Genomic DNA, 12,759 nt, shown 5'->3' with positions numbered 1-12,759 from the left:
GACAGGGATTACAAGCTGGCAACAGCATAAACTATTTGTATTGAGCTTTATAAGACCTGGATGATTCATACCTTGTATGCAAGTGCCTTCACAGTGTTTCGAAGATTGGCCTGTTATATGTCCATAGTCTGTGACCTCATGATCATAGTTCAATGATGGAACAATATTTGATTTATTTTTCTATATGAAATAACTCACTTATTATGAGTAATAGGACTACTCTATTTGGTATATGTGACCCTAACAAGGCCTATATGTCCATCAGGCAGGGTTCACCTGACATCTACCTCATTTTACGCATAAAGCTTAAAATTGCGTTGTCAAGTACGCTATTTTGTCTGTAAGGAATTATTGTAAGGTGTGCATGTCCTACTGGCAGGTTTCATCTGACCTTGACCTCATTTTCATTGTTTATTGGTCAACGTAGAGTTTTGTGGTTTGGTTTGTTTCTCAGTTACTATATAAGCAATAGGTCAATTAAATTTAATATTTGGTGTGTAGAATGATTAACATTTACTGCCTGAGAATGCTAAATAAATTATGTAACAAGTGTTATGTTAAATCATTTATTACTTTTCCTTATAAAATACTTAAATCATATAACTAACTGCTTGGCAGTTGATCAAAGAACACCAATTAAATATAAAAACTATCACATAATCACATACATTTTGATATGTATAAATTGATTTGGAATGTAAAAAGACAATTGGCAGATTAAAATTTTGAAGATGATAAAATCAAAAGAATGAAAAAGAGCCATTAAAAATTGATTGATAATGATTTTGTAATGTTCAGTGGCAACACTTTAAAAACTTAAACTATACTGGTACTGTTTGTGTTTAAAAGATCAATAAAAATAGGAAACATTTTTCAAACGTTCAAACTTACAAAAATATCTAAATGTGTTCAGATATTAAATCAAACCAGTTTTGATTTTTACAATAAAACAATATAACAAATGTATTTCAGATTAAAAACATAGATGCATTCATATTTACTGCTTAATGTTATTTACAGCAAATAACATTTTTAACATAATATGAGTTTTATTTGGTTAATTAAACAACATACACAACCTTTGACTTATACATACCCAGATTACACATAGTGTTGTTCAAACTTTCATAATGTATGACTTCATGCATGTGCAACCATAGATACATATATATTTTGAAAACATCAATGGTATTAATAGTTTATTACAAATTATTTAGATGAAATGTTATATAGTTATTGCATGATTATTGTGCTGAGAAGATTTATATATTGCAAAAGCTTGTAAGTGCAGTATATATTCTACAAGGGATTATAATCACCAAAATTCATGTAATATTTCCTATATTTTATATCAAAGCTTGAAAAACTGTTCAAAACAATTTGTGTTCATTCAACTTTATCGAAACATATGAATAGGGTGTTCATTTATTTTAATACTTTACAAATGATAAATATACATGTACTTGCTTATCAATGGTCTTAATTATAAAAAGAAAGAAAAAACTTTAATCATAAAAGTACATTATTAACAATGACATTGTTTTATCAAAAGTACAAAAATATCTGAATACATTTAAAAAACTAAAAGTGATAATATTTAAACAATGAAAAAATTAATAAGATCATTTAAAATCATTTAAAATGTTTCCTCAATACAAGTATTTACTGTTTGCTGAAAGATGAAATTTACAATACAACCTTTTACTTTTTTGTTACGGGTACAGATAAAAAAATTTAAATATCTTTCCAGGGATCTATGAAAAACAATACAGCATTGTACAATTATTTTTCATGGACTAATACTGTAAACCAACTTATTTTGGCGGATACTTTATTTCACGTTTTACCCTTTCTAGTCTATTTCACAGCTATTTAATTTCGTGATTTTCTAATTTCTGGATATACCAGTAGTTAAATAAGGAAAGATCTAAGTTTTACAAATTCACGATGATTTATATTCGCGTTATTTTTCTACTCACGAAAGTTGCGAAAATAAATCGCTTTGTAAAATAAGTTGGTTTACAGTAGTTTAAACAACAAAAGTATGAATAATCTACAGGGAAAGCTTAGGTATATAAATCATAAATGTAGACACCAAGATAAGAATCAATTAACTCATACCATCAGCTGCAATTTTTAACAAAGACAGAATTCAATGTCAAAGAATTCTGTAACTTGAGCCTCCAATCCGATATCCAATTTAGAAACAATCTTTAGAACATGTTGTTTTTAATTCAGTGGTATGTCATATATACCGTTACAGAGTTGTCTTCCATAGGCCTTTGTCTATAAATTGATAAAGAATACATATTTTCTCCAGGTCGCAGTGGCTTTAAAAGACTTTTAAATGTTTGTCAATAACATTGTTTATATGCGACTTCATTTAAATGTGTATATCTGTTTTTGTTTACACATACTTTAATCTCTCTAATGGTTTACTGAGCTTTATTTTGTATTAATTCATCTCATTGTGGTCTCTTATCCTACTTCTTTTTTTCCACACGTACAAAATGATAAAGTTGTATCCTATTGACTATAATAGAAGAACCTAGGATTTAAAAAAAATCAGTTTAAATCAAATACACAGAGACAGCACTTTCAATCACTAATTATGCTACAAAATGTAATAATGATTACTAAATACTAACATATAGTACACCTTATATATAATATAAAATATTCAAGAACATACAAATATATAATACATATAATCTAATAAAATCTATAATTATACAGATTGAAGAAAAATAAATTACAAATAAGTAAATTGCACTTTAGTTATTCATTTATCATTTGTGTCTTCTTTTTTTTTTAGATATAATTCAGTCAAAATTTTAACTTTCCTTCTTGATATCAAACTTTTTCTAAAATTGATCCTAAAATTTTTAAATTTCAAAAAATTGTTGTGCTTAAACAAGTGTTTATTACAAGTTCAATGTCTTGAGATTCCATGTAGAATTTTCTTTCCATGCTAATTTCTATATTTTGGTAAAAATACAACTAAAAGAATGATATTGATTGTCTATAACATTGTTAATTAAACAGTTGTAGTTGATCTTTTCATAAATTCTACTCCACTTCCTAGATCAGCTGTCCTGTCAGAATCGTCAGTTTGATTCCTTCCTCCTTCTGAACCGTCTAAACTTGGGGATTGTCTTCCATAACCTCTTTGTACTAAATGTGTGAATACTGGAGGCTGCAGAGGAGCACCTTGAGAAGCATTGTACATTGGAGGAGCTGGTGGCCTCTGTACCTGAGCAGGAGGAGGAAATCTTGCTGGCATGGGAGGATGGTATCCCATGGGTTGTTGAGGAGGTAGACCTGATATAGACATGAATGGACGAGGGTGTGGAGGTTGAGTAAAGTATGGCTGTTGTACTGGAGGTACTGGTCTTGGGAAGGGTGGACCATTTGGGTGCTGCATATTGTAGAAAACAGGCTGCTGGCCAGGAACCAAATGTACAGGTTGTGGTGGTTGGACAACAGCTGGAGGTGGAGCAGGCTCAGCTTTTGTCTGTTTTCTACCTTTTTTGCTTGGTCTTGCATATAATGCTGCTTTTTGTGCTTCCTTTTTCTTTTTCTTGATGATATCTTCATCATCAGTTTCATCAGTTGATAGTGGTTCCTCATCACTCTCAGTATTTGACTCATTATCCTCCGATGATTCTTGCTCACATTGTATGGCACTCTCTTTGACTGCTTTCTTTGGTTTAAGTTTTGGACTATCTCTGTCAACAATTTTATCGTACGGGTCTTCATCATCTTCCTCATATTTTGCACGCTTTTGTAACTCAGCTTTTGATTTGGGTTTTACTCGAGGTTCTATAACTCTTTCAATAAAAACTTCCTGTGGATGATCATCTCTCCCTTGAACATATGAAGCATCATCTGAGGAACTGTAATATGACTTCCTGTCAGATTCATATCGAGGCCTACTGTTCCTTTCTGATCTGTAATCTCTGTCCACCCTATCATCATAGCGATCATTTCTGTTCCTATCGTCTCGATATCCATTCCTATTACTTCGAGGACCATCTCTATAGGAACGTCCCCTATCATGTTCATCATATGGAGGGGGAGGAGGTCTACCTTTTGGAGGTATGTCAATACCTGAAGAAATAAAATTCAGTCAACGTGAATTATATACAGTACATGTAAGTATAATTTGATTGAAATGAACAATAAAAGTGTAAACAAAATATTTACAAACGATTATCTTGACTGTTCTAACTGAAAACTTTATTTGTCATAAGAAAATGCCTGTACCAAGACAGGAATTTGACAGTTGTTATCCATAATGTTTGATGTATTTTTGCAGTTTGATTATGTATTTTCCATTTTTGAATTTTTTTTTTTGAGGTGATCTGACAATCCTAAGAAAAAAATAATTGTTTTTATTTTGTATTCAGAAACACTTTCTGCTTTTGATGGCCTCATATCTTGCCACATAGTTGTTTACAAAAGCTTTTATCATATTCATTCTATTGTTAATTCAAACATAAATATTAAACCTACTCGCACTAAATTCACTGTCTCCACCATCGCTATATCTGCTCCCTCTTCCATAAGATCTCTTTACATCAGAATATGGTGCTCTGGAACTCTGGGAAGTCCATGGATCCTTTTTAGATTTTGTTGTTGTTAAGCTTGCTTGTGAGTTGTGAATATCAGCTGCAGTGTTTGTTACTGTATCATGAAGTTTGAATTCATCCCACTTTTTATTTACCCCTTTACTCCTTCGATAACAGCAAATAACAATGATTGGTATGACTATGAATATAATCAGCCCAAAAATGCCACCGACAATACCAATAACTGTTTCTTTATCAATAACCTGTTTAAAGCTGTAAAAATTACAGCCATATTCATTCCCAGTTTCACATTCATTTTGACTTGTAGGATCCCCTGAAATTAGAACAAAAATTAACATATTGAATCTCTTTAGCAATGTACATAGTTAACAGTGTATTTTACCCACATAGACTAAAACATTATCACTTTCACAAACAGAAAGCAAAATATATTTGAACTTTTAATGAGATGAAAGCACTGAACTTTGTCTGTTATAATTTTTTTCAAGTTCATGTATGTGAATTCAGAATGATATTATTAAAGTTTCATTGCTGATACGACATAATAAAACACATATCAGGAACATGATTTTTAATTGATGAAATATTCAAAATATCTAACTTTGAATGATACATATTATGAATATTTATTCTCATAAATAAATAACTCATGAAAAAATACAATACCCATTTTTGCATATTTTTTGCTGAGTCATAAAACATTGAACTATGAACAGTAATTTGGTCGCAACCTAAACAGCTTAGTACAGCTTAACATTTTATCAACATACCTGGGATAGCAAGGACTGATATTTCTATATTAAAATCTAAATTAGCAGGAGAGCTTCTAGTGAAATAGAATGTCACAGAATTTCCTGATGTTGTATATCGTATCTCTGTATTTGGAGGAGATCCTTTTGATGCAGTAAACTGAAAAGAAAGAAAACTTTATTAAATCTATAAGTAAGTTTAAGTTCATTTCCATACTGCTTAATACTTATAATTTAATTCTTTGAACTCAGACACAAAATATATATTACATGAGGACAAATTACAAATCAAAGACAATCAATGACAGAATAGACTGGAAACTAATAACAAAAGTATATGAAAGGATTATGTAACAGATGTTATTAGTTTTTACACTGTTATATCCATTTAAATAAACAAATTACATCTCCAAACTGACATCTTAATTCAGAGGCAGATTTAGGGGAAGGAGCACAGGGCCTGGGATCTCCCTTTTCTGAGAAAAATTTGGTTGATTATATAGGGAATCACTGAAGCTTCACTGGAGTTGGCCCCCCCTCTTAGGCAGTTAGTGGGCCCCACTTATGAAAAATTCTGGATCCACCACTGTAATTGGTACATAAGACTGAAAAAATATCTTTCTTTATAAGAATTAAAGATCAGTTTATCCAATTTATGTAAAAGGAGTTGATATTTTTTTACTCTTGTATGTTTTTATCAGATAGACAAGGTTTCTTGACCTCATTTCATTGATCAGGGAAGTTTAAGTCTACATGAAAAGGTACTTTTCTGCAAATATTATAACCAGCATTTCTACTATATTTGGTGTATGGAATGAGTGTAATGTGTACATGTTCATCTGTCAGGTTTTATATGACCTTGATCTCAATATGATGAAGTCATTTGTAATAAAAAATATTTTGGCAATAATATGAATTGAGTTATCCCCCTTCTTCCATAGTTATAGGTAGATAGATTTATAGTCCATGTACTACTTTCTACATATCTTTTTGATGGTTTTAGTATGGTTATATTCAAATAAATCATTTTGTAAATTGAATATCTGAGTATGTAATACATGTATAAATAAAGTGATACCGTGGGGCATGGGCATGGAGAACTAGATGTAGGAAATATAGCTTTAACAAGCCGTGATAAAAATGGATAAATCGCACCTTTTGCAATTTTCACCCATATAAACATGACCTCTTGTCTGCAAATACTTATGAATTCTAATCCATAGTTGAGGGGGATAAGACCTTCAGAATTGACCCTTTCGGGATCTGGGAATTCTCTTTTCAAATTTCTGTATTCAGGATTTAAATTTATTTAAATTCGGGACCTCATGATTTCGTGTTTTTAAGCCCAGGATTTCGGGATCAGGACCCCTCCTACCCCCCTAGTTTTATACTGACAATACAATTTCTTACCAGTCTATTAGATCCTGTACTTTGTCCATCATACATTGTAAAAGCAACATTCTGTTCATTGATAGTTGCCTGTTTAATTTCTACTCGGAATCTCCTCACTTCTCCCGTTTTTTCACTGATCAATGTAATCTGACATTCTGTTAGAGATCCAGGATTGCTCTGGACTGCACCTTTTCCATAAATTGTAATGGGACTTGTGCCTACGTTAAACTGCTTGGCAGAACATTGAGAAGCACTATCCATCCAAACTAAAAATAGATTTAACAATTTATAATTGTAACTGTAGTGTTGGCTTCATTATTGTTTACAACATTTAGGCCATACATTATAATATTTCAATTTGCAATTGATTACATTTATCTAATTATTCGCCAGTTATTTATAATTGACAAATTCCCAGTCAGAAAATAAATAGACAACTGCATGTATTGTAATTTCTTCAGTTTAATGTGCAGATTAAATAGAATATTTAAAAATCTATAAAAAATCTATCATTTATATGTGTTGAAGGAAAGATCACTCCTGGACAAATCTAAGAATGTTTTGATAAGCAATTTTTGCAAACATGAATGAAAAAAGACTTTTTGGTTTGAATTCGTATAACATGACTGAAGTATTATGCAAATTATTTTTTAAATCAGGGACATCACATATAAACCAAACTTGACCTAGTATTCTTTATTCTTAATGAGAACTATTGAACTTGTATCTAGAACCCAACTATTCTGGGTTTTGACCACTATATAACACTTGCTATTCTGGTCTTCTTTATTTTTGGGCATCCTGGTAGAACAAACCAGATGCTCCGCAGGGCACAGCTTTATACAACCCCTGTGGTCAAAACCCAGAATAGTTGGGGCAAGTATGGACACAACATTCTAGCTTGATACAGCTCTGAATTTGGATTGTGATTAAATTGTTGACACGGCATAGCTATAGGTTTCTGACACAGAATGAATGTGGTCTAATGAACTTAAAACATTTTTTTCTTTTGAGCAATACACTATGCTGTTGAATATTAATCCCCTCAACAAAAATATTTGAAGAAATTTTCTTTTTACTGAAATCTGAAATGATAAAAATTGTACTCAACCCCCATAAATTCTTATTTACCCCCTCCCAAGTGATTTCACCTCCCCCTTTCCCTTATTCCAAAAATAATCTCAATTTAAATTTGTAATGTAGTATGCAACAATTACTACTCATTTACATCTTAAATACATCATAAAATATTAAAATATAAAATGACATACAGTCATGGTCAAAATTAATATTAATTAATAGTAAATTCTAAAAATAAATTTACAGCTTATCATTTCAAGACAATCATTATTTTTTAATACATAGTTTTCAAGAATATAAGGGAGGTAATCAAACATAATAACAGTGTTCTTTAAATTGAATTTGATCACCTCCCTTTCACTGCTTTTAAATTGTCTAAATTGTCCTTTAACCAGATGAACCCTTGTTTTCCCCTCTTTTTTGCCCCTAATTGCTAAATGATTTGAGCAATAACACCCCCCCCCCCCCATTTTGTAGTATTGAAACTTGAGGTATGATTTCAGAGAGATTTATACACTTAACCACAAGTTATTGACTGCAAACTTCATAAATGCTTTTTTGGGCCCCTTTTTTACCCTTAATTCCTAAACCTTTGAGACCATAACCCCTAAAATCAATCCCAACCTTCCTTTTGTGGATATAAACATTGTGTTAAAATTTTATTGATTTCTATTAACTTATACTAAAGTTATTATCAGGAAACCATCTGTCTTTGGACGACGCTGACGAGGACGACAACGTGATACCAATATACGACCAAATTTTTTTATTTTTTTATTTTTGCGGTCGTATGAAAACCCTTTACTCCTTTATAATAGACATAGAACTATACACTTATTTTTTTATACTTGCTTTTTGACCATAGATGTCTACCAATATTGATTATTGAACATATGTTTTAATTTTCTCATATTTTTCTTATAAAAAATAACTTACAAGTCAAATCATTAGTTTGAGGACCTTGTCCACTCCAAGATGACCATGATGACTGTCCTGTGACCAAGCCACATGTTATCAGAAATAGAAATCCTGTTATTCTTCTCATTTTGATCTTTCTTGATTAAGATGAAAGCTTCTCATGGTTAAGTTGCATGTATCTGTGAAAGTGTAAATAAAAAAAATCTCTAGCTGCATTTAGAAATGTTTTTTTCTCTACAATAAAAGAGCATAGCTTCAATGTCCCCTGTGTTGCACATATTTTTTTCTATCAAAGATACATTTTTGTGAACAAGGGCAATAACTACAATAAAATTTATGTTGTTGTTCTATATAACAATATATAAATATCTAAGAGAAATGAGGGATTAGAGCAAATGCAATGTGATTTCCATTATAATTAATATTTTGAAGGGGCATAACTCTTTAAAAAAATTAATAGGCACTGATTTTCTTTTTTGTCTAATGCATTGATGATATAAACCTGTAATGTGAATCTCATAAAAAAGGGTTTGTACACATTAGAGCACTCTTAAACCCATTTTCCATATAATTAAAGTTTAAAAACTGTTAAAATAATTGATCAGCACAGAGTTTGTCCTCAACAAAGACACTGATGATATACATTTAATACAAACCTATGATATACATGTAAGAAGTATAGAATTCTGGTAAGAATTCAAAAAGAGACTGCTGATGATGCAATTTTCTATATTATAAGCTAACCAAACCTCTTAACAGACTTATAATTGATCAGCACTGATTTTTGAACTCTTCTTAAACATCACGATATAATTTTCATAAAAATCTGGCAAGTATTGTACAAATGTGAGCGCTAATGGTCCAATTTTTCGTATGATTTTAAATGTTTCTCAGGGGCATATTAGTCTTTTTAAAAGAATTGTTTCAGTCTTCATAGCTGACCGCAGTATAGGCCTTGTGACTGTGACCTATTGTTGTTAATTTCTGTGTCACTTCGTCTCTTGTGGAGAGATGTCTTGTCTGCAATAATACCACATCTTCTTATTTTTTGACATTTATCAGTTCAAAATTTGTACTTTTCAAACTAGACCACATTTTCTTATGTGATATCTAGAAACAACTTAAACTATTTGATAATATGGTCGCTTCTTTCTGAATATGAGTTCAAGAGGTTGATCTAAAAGTAAAAACTTAAATTTTGGTTGTTATTCTTACATACATTGATTATATTTATGTATATCTAGCAAGTGATTTAGTTGATGTATGCGTATTATCAAAATAATTGGTCAATATTCAATTATGATGTCAATGACCCATTCTACATTGAATTCTAGTCAAATCGGCCCCTGGTCAATTTGGCACCTGGTTAAATCGGCACCTGATATTGTCATTTTGGCACCCTTGTTAGATATGTTTAATATATGGTTTTTTTCCGGTATTTTTTAGCAAAAAGATGTTATACAGTCATTTTCATTCAACATTCACATTTGAATGGATACTGTCTTTTTCTCCATTTTTACTATGCCCCCGCTGTAGTGGAGGGGCCTTAAGTTTTATCCTTAATTAGTTATGAAAGGGACTCATTGTTTTCCCTTTTATTGTTCTAATTTTCTCACAATTACACAATAGCTTGGGTAAGGGCTTCATTGTTATTTATTACGCTTTTGCCGGAAGAAAAAACACCAATAACCATGATAACTACCTGTAAATAGTTAAAACAACAAAAATGTTTATTATGTTATTCATGAAAGTGTTGAATTTATTAATTGAAACCAGAAACATATATACATGTCTATATATGACATATATGTCTCTGTTGAAACGAAAAGTAATCAAAACATTGGTCATATATGTTGAGACAACTTTAAACAATAAATTTATGAATTCCTTTTTTAACAATGTAATGAATGAATATATTCAATCTCAAAAATAGTTTAAAATAGAGAGATCATTTATACATTTTTAGAATTATTTCTATATAGATAAAGGAGATGTGGTGTGAGTGCCAATGAGACAACTCTCCATCAAAATAACAATTTAAAAAAGTAAACCATTATAGGTTAAAGTACGGCCTTCAACACGGAGCCTTGGCTCACACCGAAAAACAAGCTATAAAGGGCCACAAAATTACTAGTATAAAACCATTCAAACGGGAAAACCAACGGACTAATCTATATAAACAAAACGAGAAACGAGAAACACGTATATATTACATAAACAAACGACAACTACTGTACATCAGATTCCATGCATATTATATAAAATATTGGATTTTAAATGGGTGCCGATTTGACTAGATGCTGATTTATCCATGTGCCAATTTGACTTTTTCTATGGGTGCCGATTTGACCAGGTGCCGATATGACTTGTACCCTTCTACATTATCACCTTTTATGATCTTTTATAAATGAGGTAATAAGATTTAATATGGACATGCATCATGATCAACTACCAAGGAAAGTATATAATATTATATGCAAATGCTTAGGGATCCTTAATTAACTTATTATGGTCAAGGATTTGTATAGTAGGGTGTGTGTTATGTGTACCAGATTGTCTATATAGAACAGAACAGAACAGAACATATTTTATTTCCAATTAAGGGCCCACAAGGGGCATACAGAGCATACATGAATAAGACAAAAGAATATTGATTTGCATAGATACATAGATACAAACAATTTTTAACATACAGTTACAATACAATTACTAACTCATATTCACTTTAATAAATTTACCAACAGCATTAAAGGGGCACTAGCTGTCAAATTCATTGTAACCGATTTGACTCAAATTCTCATATTTGGTTTATAACAATGTAAAACATTTATCCAAACTATCAAAAGTCTAAAATAAACAGTTTACAGAGCATGGGGTAGATAATATATAGGTTCGTTTCGTGTGTATTTTAGTCCAGACGCCATCTAATTAACTATCGATTTGACCTCAGATGACCATATAAGCGATGTAAACAAAAATAAAGATACGAATAGATTAAACCAACACGTGCAATTGCATTTTTATAGGTCTGTTTGATTTTATTTTATAGATTAAAAATAGATGTTTCTCATTGTTTTTAACCATATAAGAATGATTTTATGTGCATCGAATTAGTAATCAAATGATTTACCGTAGTTTCACTTTCATTGTTGACATTCTTTTTCTTTAAATAATCAGTACACGTACAATGCATGCGTTGGCAATCTCTAGCTAGGGGTTAACTTGAAGTTCACATGAATACCGGTTAGAATGATGATGACGTTTTCACTTGCAAGTGAATCAGTCAAAAATTGTGTTTAATCGCTTATTTCAACAAAATTAAAGGAAATTGATTGCTAAAAGCAAATTATTATTTCATTATTCCAATTTGATTAATGATTGATCTAAAAAAAATCATACTTTATTATTTTTATATATATCGTAGCTAGTGCCCCTTTAAGGACCTGATTGTCTTCACAGTTTAATAAATAAATAAATTTATGCTGATTATCACCCTGATTATCAAGTATAGAAAAATTCGGAATTCTTTGGCAAACAAAGTCAAAGAGAGCATCTCTATCCGATTTAAAATTTTCACAGTTAGTAAAAAAATGGATTTCATCTTCAACACAGCCAGAGGAGCATTTTTTGCAAATTCTTTCATTTCGTGGAATATTTGAAAAACGACCAACTTATATATGTAATCATTTTATGTATATGTCTAATAATAAATCATTATTAGTCTGTTTATAGTTATTGTCTATGGTGAATCACTGATTGATGTAATAAAACAATTCAATTTGATATATATTAGATAATCTTTATGCTACCTTTGGAGTGAGACTACGTTATTGCCATGATTGCCCTTGTAAAAGTAGTTCTCTACAATTGAATGTTTTCCTAATTAAGACTTGTTTGGATTTTCAATTTCTTACCATTTTCCTAGTTAAACAAATGATAACACGGAAGTCCTACCTGAACAGGTATATAACTGGTTCCTTGTACATTATGTTCCTCTCGTGTAGCAGGGATAATGGAAACCAGTATTG

At 30.9% G+C, this 12,759-nt stretch overlaps 1 protein-coding gene across 3 annotated transcripts; it reads right to left on the bottom strand.

Annotated features, from left to right (window-relative positions):
- Positions 1 to 552: 552 nt before the first annotated feature.
- Positions 553 to 12,729, bottom strand: LOC139515555 (uncharacterized). 3 transcript variants are annotated; one of them, XM_071305144.1, is made up of 6 exons: positions 12,686 to 12,729; positions 8,750 to 8,910; positions 6,752 to 6,999; positions 5,363 to 5,501; positions 4,516 to 4,905; positions 553 to 4,110 (listed from the first exon to the last, which is right to left on the bottom strand). In XM_071305144.1, exons 2-6 carry the CDS (start codon positions 8,856 to 8,858, stop codon positions 3,038 to 3,040), a joined length of 1,959 nt encoding a protein of 652 aa, XP_071161245.1. In that variant the 5' UTR covers positions 8,859 to 8,910; positions 12,686 to 12,729; the 3' UTR covers positions 553 to 3,037. The 3 variants fall into 3 exon arrangements, with proteins under 3 accessions (XP_071161245.1, XP_071161235.1, XP_071161239.1); XM_071305134.1 differs by having other exon boundaries at positions 12,646 to 12,715; XM_071305138.1 differs by having other exon boundaries at positions 12,541 to 12,687.
- Positions 12,730 to 12,759: the final 30 nt, after the last annotated feature.

The sequence above is a fragment of the Mytilus edulis genome, chromosome 1 (genome assembly GCF_963676685.1).
Source record: "Mytilus edulis chromosome 1, xbMytEdul2.2, whole genome shotgun sequence".
Taxonomy (NCBI): Eukaryota; Metazoa; Mollusca; class Bivalvia; order Mytilida; family Mytilidae; genus Mytilus; species Mytilus edulis.
The sequence above is the reverse complement of the archived record's forward strand: the minus strand, read 5'-3'. Positions and strand labels throughout refer to the sequence as shown.

Bases quoted from the DNA above. Each gene is read 5' to 3' on its own strand.
- LOC139515555 (XM_071305144.1), bottom strand. From the start codon at position 8,858: ATGAGAAGAATAACAGGATTTCTATTTCTGATAACATGTGGCTTGGTC. The intron at 5,502-6,751 runs GTAAGAAATTGT...CTTTCTTTTCAG, and splicing joins GTACAGGATCTAATAGACTG to TTTACTGCATCAAAAGGATC. The intron at 4,906-5,362 runs GTATGTTGATAA...TTCTAATTTCAG, and splicing joins ATCAGTCCTTGCTATCCCAG to GGGATCCTACAAGTCAAAAT.